At 39.3% G+C, this 16,748-nt stretch overlaps 1 protein-coding gene across 1 annotated transcript in view; it reads right to left on the bottom strand.

Annotated features, from left to right (window-relative positions):
- itfg1 (integrin alpha FG-GAP repeat containing 1) overlaps positions 1-16,748 on the bottom strand; it is a 167,480-nt gene that overhangs the window by 84,782 nt on the left and 65,950 nt on the right. Inside the window, exon 9 of the mRNA XM_056248447.1 lies at positions 10,697-10,791. Within this exon, the coding sequence (XP_056104422.1) occupies positions 10,697-10,791 (95 nt within the window). The remainder of the gene's footprint in view (positions 1-10,696; positions 10,792-16,748) is intronic.

Here is a 16,748-nt window from a genome sequence, read left to right on the forward strand (position 1 = left end):
TTTCTCAAAAGAAAGAATCGACACTGAACAGCCTAAACAAGTCATCAGGAATTTGAATCCTACTTCCGAAGGCTACACGTCACTGGGTAACACATTTGCCTAATGCCCACCTATGTTCTAGGTGGTCCACCCGCGAACAACTTGACCCGCCCTCAAACACTGAAGCTGGTTCTTGTTGTGTATGTCGAGAAGACGCTGTTTTCTACTCTGCAAAAGCAAATTCTCTTTGTAAACACTTCCAAAGGATGAGGATGTGAAGAGTCTGGTTAAAATTACCAAAGCGATACAACAGCAGTACAACCTTTTGACGAATGCTTCTCAAATCTCAATGAAGTCTAAATGAGGTTTACAAAACGCTCCTTGTCCATTAAAGATGGGACAGTACCCACTTTATCAGTAAGTATGATTGTTTATTGATGTATATATTTTCTACTGGGTGTTCTTCTAGCGTATCACTGAGAAACGTCCTGCTCAAGTCGTGCTTGCGATGAGGGTTCGGGTTCAATAACTAGTTCTTCCAATGTTTCATCATCGGACTCGAGCTCAGATTGATACGGTAAAGTCGACAACATTGTTAAAGTCTTTACAGTGTGTACAATCGCTATAGGGCGTAATATGGGCATTTAGCGTCCAACAAGTACTGTAATTTAAAGTCCTTGTAAAGCTAAAATTAAGTATGTGTTCTGAGTTTGTCACACCACAGAAAAATGTGTTATTAGCCACCCAGCCAAATTTGAATAATAAAAAAAGCCAGCAAGTACATAAAATAAGCTATCAAAATCTTGAAAAAATGAGCATTATTCTCTGCTCTCAAACGCTGGGGGCGTGTCCGCTGGCTGCGCTGAAACCACGCCCACTCGCGGGAAAGCTGCCGACGCTGATATTAGGTGTTACTGCTTTCGGGGCGGGGAGATGAACGCCGAGGCGAGAGATAGTCAGTTCGGCCCCATTCACCAGTAACAGCGGATTATCAGTGAATTCCAGTTGTCTCCGACGAAAGTTTATAAAACTATCCCGTGTAAAATGATCACAACAGAGGCGGGTGTTGGTGGTGATCCTCAGCTTTCCATCAAGGTTGGCTCTTCACAAATTAATCCACCTTGATGTGTGGATGTGATGTGATCGTTTTTAGGAAATTTAAATAAAGACACCGATCTGTTTTGTACATGATCGCATCCAGGTAGTAGCCTACGCATTTCCGTGTCGAAGGCATAGCTAGCTAGCAAACTGTAGGCTGTAGTAACTAATAGTACTGACAGTAACTCGCGATTGAGCGCCAAACTGATGCGAATGTGCTCTATTGTTAGGGGAGGAGCCAGCCTCAGTGGCCTTAGTGCGTCATCAAGTAGGGGCGTGTCCAGGAGCTCAGGGGCTCCAGTGCGTCAGAGCCCCGTTTTAGCCCCGCCCAAAAAACCCGGAAAATAGCAATGGTGAAAAACTGTTTAACGGTCTAACTCCACAATTCAGTACTTCACAGTTCACAGTCTTTGTAATATGTTTTAGCAATACATTTCTAACATTTATAATGTGTTTAGAATTTTTTTTTAGAATTGCCTTTACAGGGACTTTAAAGAGACTGAATCATCGGACCTGCATTTGAGAATCATTGAAAAATGTGGTGATGTGCAATGCACATTATGAGAAAATTAAACCGTTTTAATTTTCCTCCAAAGCAAAATGAGTATTTTCAGCCCCCCCAAAAATGGTTTTAAGCCAGTTATTTATATCTTTTGCTGTAGTGTCAGTAGACATAGGTTATAGTATATAAAACTAGATACTGTAATGCGTAAGAATGCAAAAAAAATCTAACAAAAATTCTTGTGTCCATGCAATGCAATAGTCTGTAAATATACACTATACTGTGCAAAAGTCTTAGGCATGTTAGTATTTTCACCCCAAAAAAGTGGTTTTAAGCCAGTTATTTATATATTTTGCTGTAGTGTGTCAGTAGGAAATATCAGCTTACATTTCCTAACATTGATTTTGCCATTAATTGTAAAGCTTTTTGTATGCACAAGGAGTGACATATACAGTAGTGTATACTTTTGCATGCACACAAGAAACTTTTTACATCATGAAGTTTTATGTAACAAAGTTTCGGGAGGAGCACGTTCAGGTACTCAACCAATCAGCACAAGAGGAAGCCGGTATCACCTTTGTCCCATGACAGTTTCACAGCATCCCTCCACCACCCCATCACCTCACTCTTGGCTGGTATTCTATCCCAGTTAAAGGGGGGATAAATTACTATATCGCATAATTTACTATATCTGATTTCATGTATGTGTGAATTCGTGAACGCACAGGAATTTTTTGCATGCGTACGCATTACAATTTCTAGTTTTATATATACTATAACCTATGTCCTTTGTGTGTCCCTGTCTTACTATGAAGAAAAAGAGAGCATTGACGCACATGAATTAATAGAAATCTACGTAGGCCTATTTGCTCAAGAAATGGCTTTCCTTTGGGTAGTACCTCTAATATCAAGGCCTAATGTCCTATTTAATGCATTCTCTGTGGCGGTGGAGAATGACACGAAATGGGCTGATGGCACAATATTGTCAATGCTAAGTTTAATGGTTTCTCATGCGCACACGAAAGTCTGTATATGTTTTTATTTTTGCAAAGGTCCTTTAAGAGGCTCTGTAATACAGTGCTAAGATCTTCTATCATCAGAAGAAATCCAAAACGCTTATAACCTGCCACAATCATTCAATTGTGAATGACAATCACTAAACAGCTGCCATGAAAACACACTTCTTGTATGATACATTTATTTTCATTAAATTCTTTTAAATTCATTAGATTTTCTATTATAGATAAATAAATAGGGGCAATGGTCTGGAAATGCAAATTGTTTTCCATACTCTGCTTTCTTTTTTCCATACTTTTCCAGACCTGGAAATTACTCAAATCAATTTCCATACTTTTCCAAACTGCGCAGGAACCCTGGGAAGGGTACAGGGCAGGCTGTTATTACAGCATGCAGTGATTACGTCTGAACAGAAAGGACTAGACACGGCACCTGCAAGTGTCCAGAACTGAAGGTCACCTGCAGGCAGTGATTCATTTGTAAATTAGGAGGGCTGCAACAAGGATTGGTGGTGGATCTGGCAGGTTTGGGGGATGGGAGTTGTGAAACAAAGTGAGTTTAGCATCCTTTTGACACTTGAAGAAACCGATGTGATAAAAATACATTGCGTGTTGTGGACAAAGCTTTGTTGATGATTTTGGTTGGAGGGATCTAGCTTGTGTTGCAATGTCAGCTTGCGGTATTGCGACATGTTGGCAGAGCATTTCTATAGCCATGAAATTAGCATTAAGGTAATTTGCATGTATGTGTAAATATATTTTTTTAAATATTACTACCATTCAAACGTTTCAGGTCAGTGAGATTTTCTTTAAAAGAAATTAATACTTTTATTCTGCAAGAATGCATTAAATTGATCAAAAGTACACTAACGACTTTTATAATGTTACAAGTGACTTCTATTTCAAATAAATAATGTTCTTTTAAACTTTCTATTCATCAAAAAGTTCTGGGGAAACATTTCAACATTTATAATAAGAAGAAATGTTTCTTGAGCACCAAATTAGCACATTTAAATGATTTCTAAAGGATTCATGTGACACTGAATACTTTTAAAAATAGAAAACAGTTATTTTAAATAGTAATATTACTGTATTTTTGATCAAATAAATGCAGCCCTGGTGAGCACAAGATACTTCTAACAAACCCCATACTTTGACCCTAAACCTTTGAACAGTAGTGTATGTTAAAGGGATAGTTTATTCAAAATGGAAAATTCTGTCATCATTACATGTCATTCCAAACCTTTATGACTTTCCTTTTTTTCTGTGGCACATGAAAGAATGTAAATATATATATATATATATATATATTTAAATTCACAGAAGAAAGTAAGTCATACAGGTTTGGAACGACATGCGGGTGAGTAAATTATAACAGAATTTTCATTTGTTGTTGGTGAACTATTCCTGTAACTTTTTATTTATTATGTTATTAATATTGATTAAATTGCCTTTATTTATTTTTCTATAAGCCTCTTTTGCCACACTTTTAAAAGTATTAGGGCATATACAGATAAAGTAATTGTACAGTTGTGATATTTAGTTGAATATATATATATATATATATAATGTATCAGCAGTTTTGCTTTCTCTGTAAATGATTATTGTGACAAACTGGCAACAAACTACACAGACAAGAGTAATGCAATATGCAATATTCCTTTCTACAGCTTCTGCACAGCTCCAATAAGAAATCATTAGTATTGATGATGTTTTCACTCTTTATACAACGTTTTTTAGGTTAAGTAACACAAATCACAAATAACAGAACATTTGAGAAAGAAGGCATCTCAATGCCATCTCAATACAGCAGGATAAACTGTTATTCAATGATAATTACTCCTGACAAGAGTACTATTTTCAGAGGCATGTGTAGACATGAGATGTGGTGGTGGTGAAGCATATGGTTTGTTTATTATGGGAACCGTTTGACCTAAATCTGTACAGGTCATAGCATAAATGTCTTTCAGAGGCGTTTGAAGTTTGGTAATCTAAAATAGGTGCTGCATCCAACTGCAGTGGCGCCAGATCGGCTTGTCAAAAACACCTCTTCACTGACAAAAAGACAAAATGAATGACAAAACTTGTCCCCAATTGTGAATGTTAAAGCAAATAATATTAGACGGTAACTGAGCCACTTAAGGGGAAAGAGCTAAGGTTGAAATCAAGGACTGTGTTTGAAATTCTGCTGCCACTAAGACCGAATGCACAGATCTGATATACTGACAAACATCCAATTTCTTTCTCAAATGTTTACGTTCACTTAAGACGAGACTGTTTATGATGATATTTTGACAATTGTGTGTGTAATTGACCATTCTAGTGCAAGACGACGCGAAAGAGCTCACGTGATGTGCGAGGTACTGTCTGGATGTGAGAGCGTTACAAAGCAGCAGCGCATTTAGAAACTTACGTGTCCAATAAGCCGTTTAAAACATATGCATTCACCCAATCAATTTTGAGCATCCAGGTGGTATAATCAAACATATCTTGTGGAGTGCTATCGGAGTACTGCATGCATTTATTTGTCATTTTAACTGTTGGAAACGAAGCGTAAAAGTGGACTTAAAAGATTTCCTATCCTGATGCGCCCTCTCTATAGTCGATGTCAAGTTTAAAGCATCATGGCAGAGCATTAAAACTGACTACTCGACTAGTCTGTGCAACCACTAGTGCACAGTACAGAAAACAGCGCACGGATACTGAATTGAGTTCTCTTTCGCGTCTTCTTGCGCTTGAATGGTTTAAAATCACAGGAATCAATAAGTGGAATCAAAATGTGCGTGTCTTATCGAATCCACAGAAAACTGTTTAGGAGGTTCTGCCCATCAGGTAAAACTTCTATTTTGGCTAATTTCTGATAATGCTTTTAGCTGCCAATAAAAGCGCAGCCATCTCAGCTCCCATAACACATTTTACCGTATTCAAATCTGCACACATTCCCCCTCAATCAGTTTAACTATTGTTAAGAACTATTCAGATTCTGTGTGGGTCGACTAACAACTCATGAGTGGCAGCACACAAGCTGAACAGGTGGTGCTGTGACACTAGGGGAGTGGGGCGGCATGAGTACTGACAGAACCACCAGCTGCCTGAGAGAAAGAGAAAATTAAGGCCTCAGTGCCCTGTAAGCAGATAATGGCCAATCTAACCTCCTCAGAGTGCGGCAATGGCTCAGTACAGGATATGTCTTTACACGGATGGCTGAAAATTTTTGCCCTTAGTAGCTTTGCCCATAGGACACTTCCTTCTGATCATTTAGAGGTGTCAGGATAAACGAAAACACCCAGATACAAAGCCTCATCTGCACTTACACTGATCAATACCGTTAAACAAACTGCTCAGAGACTGGCGTTTTAGGTGATTTCAGACTCACAAGATACATAGGTAGCAAATACCCAGACACACACACACACAGAGACAGGGCCAGCAGTACTCGGAGTGAGCCATGATAGTGAGTTTAAATTTTATTTATACTCCGAGAAAAAAGTACGAAATAAATGGCCTGACACACTCAGCTGATGCTGCCAAGCTGGAAACAAAGTTGCTATTACAGAGTACATGAAAATGAAATGAATAAGTGTGAGACGCCCCGGGCTGAAAGAGAGAGCAGCTCAGCCTATGAAGGCGTCCATCCCTCCCTCCTTCCCCCGTTCACTCCCTCATGACTCTGTTGAAATTCAATACACACATACACAGACGCTCACTTCCACCACCTCAGACAATCTATTGCCTCGCTCTCCATCATTTCCTCCCCATCTCTCTTTCTCTCACCCGCCATGTTTTATAGATGCTGCTTTGCTGCATTGCAGCTTAAGGGATAGTTTAATTCTGTGGTGATCCCAAAGTCCTTCTCTCATTCTTTTTGAGTCTGGGAACCACATCTATGATCCAGGCACCCATTTAAGGTGAAGAACAAACAGGTGTAAACCACATGCAAAAATCTCATCGTCAAAATGTTCAAGACAAAACCCAATTTGAGTGTTTCTGAACTACTGTAGCTTCACTTTTGAGGAAAAAATTACTAAAATTGTCTCAAATGTTAGAAGCTAAACCTGAAAAGAAATGGGTCATAAAGAGACAAAAAAAAATATTTTAGGGTAGTACTTCAGGGTAAAGATAAGCCTTTATGGTAAATTGAATTGGCTTAGATGCCCCTCGCCTTGAAATCATCTCTAAACAATCCCACCTTAACTGTTGCCATCCACAATTTTAAAGCTTTTCCTTTATTCTAAAGCAAGTCTATGGGGGATCTGTGTGTTTGGATAGCATTATTAAATAAATTATCAAAAAAAAATTCTTTAAAAACCGCCAACTAACAAGTTGGATTGTGAAGATTACAATCTACAATTCAAATAAATAACGTGGAGCCAAGCCATGCAATGCTTTATATGTCAGCATGATAATTTTAAAATCAACTCGGAATCTGACTGGGAGTATAAGGACCCCAAAAAAGTAATATGATTAAATATCCTGGACCCAGTCAATATCCTTGCGGCCTGTTACTTTTAAAGACATTTCAGTCTAAACTTCTGATATAAGGTTTCCTGAGCGCACACATCCGAAGCACGCGCACAGAAAGCTGGCTGTCAGACGAGGCGTACCGTGAGTATTAAACTAAGTTATCTTTTAGATCTTATTGCACTTAAACTGTCAAATACACACAAGGTTATGTCAAAAACACACAAAGTTCACATAAACACGTTCGGTTATGTCTGTGAACGTAAGTAAAGAAAGTAAAGCAAGTAAAGAAATCGCATGTGTATATTAGATCTGTGTATTAAATCAGCGTAATATATAGTATCTACTGCTATATATGCTGTTAATATGAATCATAAAACAAAAGAAAAACAGAAAATCACTCACTGCTCTTGATTAAATAACTATAATAGCTTTAATAAGAATACATTTCTTAATTGAATGCTGCTGTTAAATGCTCTAGCGAGGGGATAAACATGGTGTAATGTGTACAGCTCACTCAGGACGGGGTCTATGCTAATAGGGTGGAGTCCGTCAGCAGTCGTGGGCGGGGCCTAAGCATTTGTGACATCACACTGCTAGACTGCTTATGATTAACGGGGATTAAAAAAAGTGGGTGGATTTTGGTTGTGTACACACACTGCAGACACACCTTTATGTTCAAACACCATGTAAGAGTGAATTTTGCATAATAGGTCCCCTTTAAACAAAAATAGAAAAAATATTTAAATTTTAAAATAAAAAAATTACATACATGCACCATCTTTAATAACAACACAAGTGACTGGGAAATGCACATTTATAAAGCCAGTAAAATATGTGTATGTGTGTGTGTGAGTGAGTGTAATGACAATCGCTGTCCCCAATCACTCTAATGAGTGTGATGTTACATGTGTTTACACTGTCAATATTAAGCAGATGAGCTGGAAAGGAAAACAGAGAGAATGAGTTTATTTAGCAGACTTTGTGTGTGAGAGAGAGCATTTGTGTGATTAGCAGACACACACCCACCCGTCCACACAAACATGCTTAAAAACAGAGAAACCCCTGGGCCAATTAAATCATAGACTGCAGTTCTTTGACTATAAAACAAGTGCGTCTTTTGTTATTCTCAATCTTTTGTCAAGTGTTTGTTTTCTTTTTATCTTGTCTTTTCAATACACCTCGTGTGCTGCTATGTCTATATCAGTCTTGTTCATTATTTGGCAGCGTTGAATAAGTGCTTTCAAACCAATGCAGATTGCTGTTTTCTGAATGCTAAAAAGAATGGAAGGAGAACCTCGAAGAAAGAAAGGAAGACCAATAATGGACAAAGAGAAAGGGATGGACAAATGGGAAAATAATGAAAGAGTCCAACTTTTCTTTCCTTTCAGTGTATCTGATGGTGAAGACTAGCGCATGTGGCAGGCGGACAAAAGCTGACACGTGTTCCCCGCCCTTTACATTCTTGCCCTCTCCTCGTCTCCGTCCATCTTTGTTCCCTTTCTCTCTGGTCCCAAGGCCTGTGACAGGCGGACTGTCTGTGTGTGTATATGTGTGAGGACAGCGAGATAACCGCTGCCTTCCACTGTGAAGTTGACATTCAGTTAAGAGCATGAGCTGCCAGCCCACAGCAGGCCTTTACACAATGAGCTCTAAATAACTATATGCCATTTTTATTATTATTATAAGCTGCTATTATAATCTTCATTTGAATATTCATATATGGGGTGAATAATATTTACTCTGCATTCCAGAAGATTTCCTGAATGTTCCTTGTGAGATCCATTGATTGTAAAGAACGATCAATCCATCAATTCACAACTGACAATCCCTCCATTCATTCATCTGATAATCCACCACTTTATTTTTCACTTACAGACAATCCATCCATCCATACAAAATTAGGGCTGGTTAAAAGTACAGTGTGTTCACTGTTCATTGTAGTTTGGTTATCCTGGTTCTTTTGGTCAAGACCAAAAAAAGAAAAATTATGCATTTATTCCTGGTTCGCTCAGAGTTCACAACGTCAAACCAGCGCTAGGAATTCCTCCGTTACACACACAAACAAAGATCTTCTGCAAGAAGATGCATTTCCAATGCCTGTACTTAACTGTATCTTGTGACATCACGTCCTGTTTTTGGATCGTTTAGATATCTTTGGTCCATTTTGCATTCATATTTCAGTCGAATCGTTTGTTTGGAAGTGCACCTTTTCAGGGGTCTCGGTCTGCTTGTTTGGTGCGCACCAAGGTTCGGATGGGAGCGTTTACACTTATTAGTACTAGATTTAGTTTGAATCTAAACAAACCTGCCAGTTGAGAACATACCCTTAAGGTGATGATACATGGGGCAACTTTTTGAGCAATGTTGCTGGGCAATGTTGCCGTCAACAGGCAACCAGGTGAGACACAGGGGCCACGACAGATCTAAATTATCTAGATAGAAATTTGTTGCCCATTCTCAATGGGAAAGTGCTCAAACAACATCGCTCAAAAAGTAGCCAAAAAGAATTATTGGTTTGAATCAGTCTGAAACACTACCCTGTATAATTTACAACATTAGCAGAGATAATGTGAGGAGAATGAATATTATATCACAAATATACACTACAGTTCAAAGGTTTGGGGTTAGTAGGATTTTTTTTAATGTTTTTGAAATTAATCTCTTTTGCTCACCAAGGTTGGATTTATTTGGTATATTATAACAAAAGTACAAATATTACATTTTAAAATGTGATTTTTTCTGTGATGGTAAAGCTGAATTGTCAGCATTAGTCTTCACATGATCCTTCAGAAATCATTCCAATATGCTGATTTGCTGCTTAAGAAACATTTCTTATTATTATTGGGTTGCTATGAAAATGATTGGACTGAAAGACTATCCAAGTATTGAGACTCTGTATGAGCAATGTACATTGAATGAGGCTAAAAGGATTTTAAGTGACCCGTCTCATGTACTCTATCCCTGTTATGAACTCTTACCGTCTGGAAGAAGGTATAGAACAGGTTTAAAAACTCGTTTATGCCGGTATCAATTAGACTGTTGAACTTGGATTAGCGACGTCTACCTAGTGTACGTGTATGGTGTGTATGAATTTTTTGTGTCATTTTTTCATTTATCAGGTTCTGTCGAAATGCTGGCTATTGAGTCCATTACAAATTTCCCTATCAGGGACAATAAAGTATATTTCAATTTCAATTTTAATTATCAGTGGGGAAAAGCACAGTTGTGCTGCTTAATATTTTTGTGAAAGCTGTGACATATTTTTTCAGGATTCTTTGAAGAACAAAAAGTTCAAAAGAACAGCATTTATTTAAAATATAAAATACATTTTTTTTTTTAAACTTACTGACCCCAAACCTTTGAACAGTAGTGTACCCAAATTAATCTGGATCAAATTAAATCATATCAAGAGCTTGTGAATCAGGAAATCTGTATCAATTCCCAATTCCCAACAATTCATTCATCTCTCAAATCCACCCACTGGTTTTAAAAACAACTGTGACAACGTTTAAAACAGTGCTGTCACTGTCCACATAGCACCTCTGAAACCCCACTGACCTCACTGACAGATCACATGCAAATGAATGAAATGGTGAGCGAAGGAGTGTGACAGAGTAATAATGGAAGGCTTGCGTACCTCTGTCCCTCCAGTCTTGGCTAGGTAAATTGCACTTTTGCCACATGCATCATCCATACAGACCGGCAATAGGTGGTCTTGGGAGCCGTCACCGTCTGAGTAAAAACAGAAAAAGAGATAGTAAGTGAGAAGGGAAGGTGTAAAATGAGGTATATGATACACTAATGCATCTTTTAATTTGCTTTATAATGCTCCTGAATCCAGCATATGGAGATAACATCATGTGATCTTGAGCATGTGTAATGAAGTGTGTAGCAGCCTGGTGCGTAGCAGTTTGTCCTGGTGTCAAAATTATGTCCCTGAGTCTTTATTCCATCATGTTTACCACTTGCATGCTTGACACAAAGCAATTATTATTAATACGTAATCTTAATAAATCGGGAAAGGAATAACATAAATCAAGAAAATAAAAAAGAGAGAGAAAAAAAAAAGTACTGGAGGGAGCAGCAGTGAAAAACAAAATAGGAGATATGCATTGACATTCATAGGATCTACCACACACCAAATAGCCACGTAGATCAGACTGGCAGCCTGCGGAGAGACAGAAGTACATGCGCACATGCACACACACACACACACACACACACACACACACACACACACACACACACACACACACACACACACACACACGCACACGCGCACGGTTTTCCATCATGGCGGGGACTTTCCACTTTCAGATTCCTGTAGTGCAACCTATAACGCATGATGCTCACAATGTCAAAGTCATGGGTTTGATAATATATAAAGGCATCTTACTGAAATATAAATGTATCTATATATTAGGGTTGTTGCAGTTTATATATTACCGGTATTGACCAGTTTGAAAAATTAAAAATTGATAACATGTTATTACTGCACATACTTAATATCATAAATAATCCAGCACCAGTCACACTCCAACATAGTAGGTGGCAGTATTGCAACACTGGTTGCCACCCATCATAAAACTAAAAAAAAAGATGTCAACGACGCGTGTACGTCAAGCGGCAACCTCCCTGTCTCTCTCTTGAAACCAACACGGAAGTGAATTGAACTGCAATTCATCGACTGGCCGCTTGAGGCTGGGTGCAAAAGTGAGTCAAATATGTAAACAAATCAGACACTCTGGAATTAATGAGAGAGAAATTGAAGAGCTGGAAAAGTCAAGAAATGAAACTGGGACCGTTAAACAGACTATGTGGTCTGTTCGCTGTTTTCAGAATTGGTGTGCCTAGAAAGATCTGGCTATTAATTTCAAAACAATAACCAAAATTGACCTAAACCAGGCTCTCCGTCAGTTTTATGCCACCGTGAAAAACGGGAAAGGTGAACCCTATGGTTTCAGCAGTTATGTCGACCTACGTGCGGGGCTTAACCGTTACATAAATGATCCACCGATCAGCCGATCCTGGTGTCTGTTGAAAGATCCCGAGCTTATCACTAGCAACAACGTTTACATTGGAGTGGTGAAAAATCTTCGACCGAGAAGGGCGTGACAAAACATCCCACCATCCTGCGTTAACGGAGCCAGACTTTCAGAAAATCAAGTAGTCTGCAGCACTTAATCCGAATTCACCTGAGGGTCTTGTCAACAAAGTCTGGTTTGATGTACAGCTGCATATGGGACGCCTGAAGCAAGAATCATTTATCCTCCGCCAGGACGAGAATGGTCAGAAGTATGTAACACTGTCGTTCAACGAATGCACAAAAAACCACAAAGATGCCAGCGAAAGAAACAAAGAAAGCCTACATGGATTTATGTTTGAACAGTCAGGGAATTATCCGTGTCCTGTCGCCTCATTGGAGAAATACCTCTCGTTGCTGCCAGCCAATCCACCAGCTTTTTATCTCCATCCAAAGCGGACAGACTACACTAAAGATGTAGCCTGGATGCCAGCCCGAACACCGCCCATAACATTTTTTGGTCGGGAAGTTCGGTCTGGACTCAATCCATTGAGGAGTAATTATGATCAGTCAAAAAATGTTCGGGTCAATCAAATTGCCAGGGCGGGCTTTATACGATGATGGACAGATGGTCTGCAGGGACGTAATCCTCACGTTATCAAAGAGCGCTTAACTGGTTTCCCTCAGAGTTGACTGCAGCTGGAGAATTGAGATGTATAGATTCCGCTGTCGCGTCTGTTGTAAAATAAATCGACAGCACATTCATTTTAATAGACGAACAGAGAACTGCAATCAAGGCATTTATCGATCGGAAAGATATTTTTGCCGTCCTTCCTACAGGATTCGGCAAAAGTGTAACTTATCAGCTGGCTCCGATGGTCACTAAGAAGATGGGACGCAATGAAAACCCTGTGGTCGTTGTGGTTTCTCCTTTGGTCGCACTCATGGAGGACCAAGTAAAAGAAGCAACACTCATTATTTTACTTCTTCCAGCGTGCGTGCATTTGAGTTCTGTAGTTGACAACTGTGTTATGCAAAGTAGTTGACTTACTGCGTTGCTCTCATTGGTTGTAGGCCTAGGTCTATCCAATTGAGTGCAGAGTTTTTTTTTTCCTGGTTCGGTTAAGACACGCCTCATAATCAAAGCCCTATGGAGCAGTATCAGACTCACAGTCTGACTAGAATATGAGTATGACGAAGTCAGGCTACTAAAGATGTATGGTAAGTTAAACTTTAGTTTACTCTTTTACTTGTAGCATATTGTGCACACCTTTCTGTAGTCTTACTGTCATTTTCCAGCAATATATTTTTTGTTACAATGTAGCTTGATTACTCTACACTGTAACAAGAAAAAGACATTTCAAGTAACAACAGCTACAATGCAACATTTTTTCTTTCTCCTAATTAGGTACACTAGAGAGCCTATGGGGGGTGAACTTCCTTGGTTCTATGTTGCCACGGATTTGTAAAGCAGCTGGCACTGAGACAATCTACACCAACCACTGCTTGCGAAGCACGACTATACAAAAACTTTCTGATGCTGGCCTAGAAGCGAGAGAAATCATGTCAGTGACGGGGCATAAATGTGAATCATCCCTGCAATCTTACTGGTGCCAAAACTATGAGGAGAGACGATGCTGGAGCAATATCCTTGCCTCTGGCACTGCACAATTAAAGCGCACCTGTACAGCGTTAAAAACTCCTCATCCAGCAAAGAGTGCTAACTTATTTGATCAATGCTTCAGCAATTGCACAATTAATGGTGATATCCAGATACATTTTAATTACCCCAATCTTTAAGCATGTTTTTCACTGTCTTTGTTGCTGCATGTGTTGCTTAGCAACCTCTTTGGAACTACATTGCTTGGCGGATGAAAAATAACGTCATATTTTTTGTTGCTGGTGTTTATTTTATCAATAAAATAAATATTAAAATGAATATTTTTATGGAGTAACCGTTTTATAAAAGCAATAAGACCCTTGAAGGGGTTATTGTGTCGCTCCGCGTCATGCCTAACAACGCCCCTTAGCGGTTCTAAATCCACTGTAAAACATGGCTTCAAGAGGCTTATTGCTTTTAAAAAACGGTTATTCCATAAAAGTATTCATTTTAATATTTATTTTATTCATAAAATAAACACCAGCAACAAAAAATATAACGTTAACACATTTATTCCTCCGCCAAGCAATGTAGTTCCAAAGAGGTTACCAAGCAACACATGCAACAACAAAAAATCACAAACGGCAGTTGTGGAGTAATACGCCAGCAGCCATATCACCCTGTAGCCCAAGACTGGTTGCCCATTGAAGCTAAGCAGGGCTGAGCCTGGTTAGTACCTGGATGGGAGACCTCCTGAGAAAACCAGGCTGCTGCTGGAAGAGGTGTTAGTGAGGCCAGCAGGGGGCGCTCACCCTGTGGTCTGTGTGGGTCCTAACGCCCCAGTATAGTGACGGGGACACTATACTGTCAAAGAGCACCGTCCTTCGGATGAGACGTTAAACCGAGGCCCTGACTCTCTGTGGTCATTAAAAATCCCATGGCACTTCTCGTAAAGAGTAGGGGTATTACCCTGGTGTCCTGGCCACATTCCACCCATTGGCCCCTGCCAATCATGGCCTCCTAATAATCCCCATCCACTGAATTGGCTCTATCACTCTCTCTCCTCTCCAACTATAGCTGGTGTGTGGTGAGCGCACTGGCGCCGTTGTACTGTGGCTGCCGTCGCATCATCCAAGTGGATGCTGCACACTGGTGCTGGTTGAGGAGAGACCCCCTGATATGATTGTAAAGCGCTTTGGGTGTACAGCAGTACATATGAAAGTGCTATATAAATGCCTCATTCATTCATTCATTCATACGCTGATTTCTCGCAGCTGCCATTTTGAAATGGCTCCGGTGGGAAGAAAACCGGAAGTGTCGCCTTTAATCATAGGAGAGTCGCGAATGCGATGGGGTATTGTTGTGTTTAATGTAGAAATTAGTTATTCTAAAAATTTACATACATTTCTTTCATATTTTAGACTATATACAGTGAAATTCATTTATAAATAAAATATTTTTTTATATATATATAATTCAGAACGTAAAAAAAGAAGCAGGAACGAACTATATACATATCCTATATTGGATATTAACATCCAATAGTGTAAATCGCGGCAGCTTCAGGTTGGTAGTCCAAGGCACTGTTGTCTATCTGTACTTCCGGGGTTCTTCCCACCCGAGCCTCGCTTTCGATTTCAAAATGGCGGCTGCGTAAAATCAGCGTATACTTATGTAATGCGGTCACAGGTGTATGTTTGTTGAGTAATTTACAACGGCTTCAAACGTGGCTCAACCAATCAGAATCAAGGACCGGAACTATCCGTTTTATATATTTTTTTTTTGCTGGTCTCCACAGTGAAGCTGATTTCAAGGGATGTTTGTTCTATAAAACACATATATCACCAGCAATCAGAGTAAGTCTGTCTTTCACTCTTGAGATAGAGAATCTATGCTGGCTTTTGTTTTCTGTATCTTTAAGAGCTTTCTCTCTAAGTACATCAGCAGAAGGACAGACTAAATGTGACTGTGTGTGTCTGTGTGAGAATCAAACCATGTGTACGCGTACTGTAGATGACTACTGTGAGCAAGTTGCTTATTGCTGCTAATGACTACTGCTTCCTGATATACAGTACACATGCATACGCCTATTAGATCTAGAAACACACAAAAAAAGTCCTTCACGACACACACACAGAATGTCATAATGACTGGGTGTTAAATGCCACATCACATTGACTTTAAAAAAAAAATCTGGTAAAAGAGGACATCTCTGCCATTCGCAACCTTCCTGATGGCGCTGTAGTAGTACATATCATTCAGCTAATGAATAATGCATTTGGCTGTCACGTGTAAAAAAAGAAAAGAGCAATTACCATCCTGATAGAGCAGATGGAGAATTTTGTCTAACATATGTTGTGCATTCATAATGACACGTCCATGTCAAGACTGACTACATTCTGACAGTGCATACTCATGAATTATAATTCTTTTGCACTGTACACGAGCTGAAGGGTGTGACTCTCGCAGTTCTTGCAGCTTGATCTGGATTCTGCACTTTATTAGACCAGAACTGGATTTTAGTTGATCACTCACCCAATTCAGCGAATTAAACTTAAGAAAAAAATAATAAACTAAAACAACCAAAATAATATGGTCTACAACAATACCTCTGTTAATAAATTAATAATGCTGCTAATTATTTATATAGTCTGTTGACATACCGTCATCATGTCTTGCCATGGGATGAATGGCAAGAAAGAATGTGGCAGAAAAAAGGACCCTGGACAAACTGCTGTCCATACTGGACAATGCCAACCACCCTATGTACAACACCTTCATCGGGCAGAGGAGTGTGTTCAGTGGCAGACTGCTGTCCCAGCCCAGCTCCACCAACAGACTTAAAAACTCTTTTGTCCCACTGGCCATCAGAATGTACAACAGGGAGGATAATAGATAATTGGACAATTTTCTATCTCCATCTGTACTCTTGTACTTCGATCTGTATCTGTATTGTTTACCTACATCTGCACTCCATTAGCACTATTTACTGTTTTTGCACTGTTTACTGTGGCTACGGTGTTATAAGGTAACTGTATTTTAATTTTATTTTAATATAGGTTTTAC

Source organism: Rhinichthys klamathensis, unplaced genomic scaffold, assembly GCF_029890125.1.
Source record: "Rhinichthys klamathensis goyatoka isolate OS25496 unplaced genomic scaffold, OSU_Roscu_1.1 h1tg000055l_1, whole genome shotgun sequence".
Taxonomy (NCBI): Eukaryota; Metazoa; Chordata; class Actinopteri; order Cypriniformes; family Leuciscidae; genus Rhinichthys; species Rhinichthys klamathensis.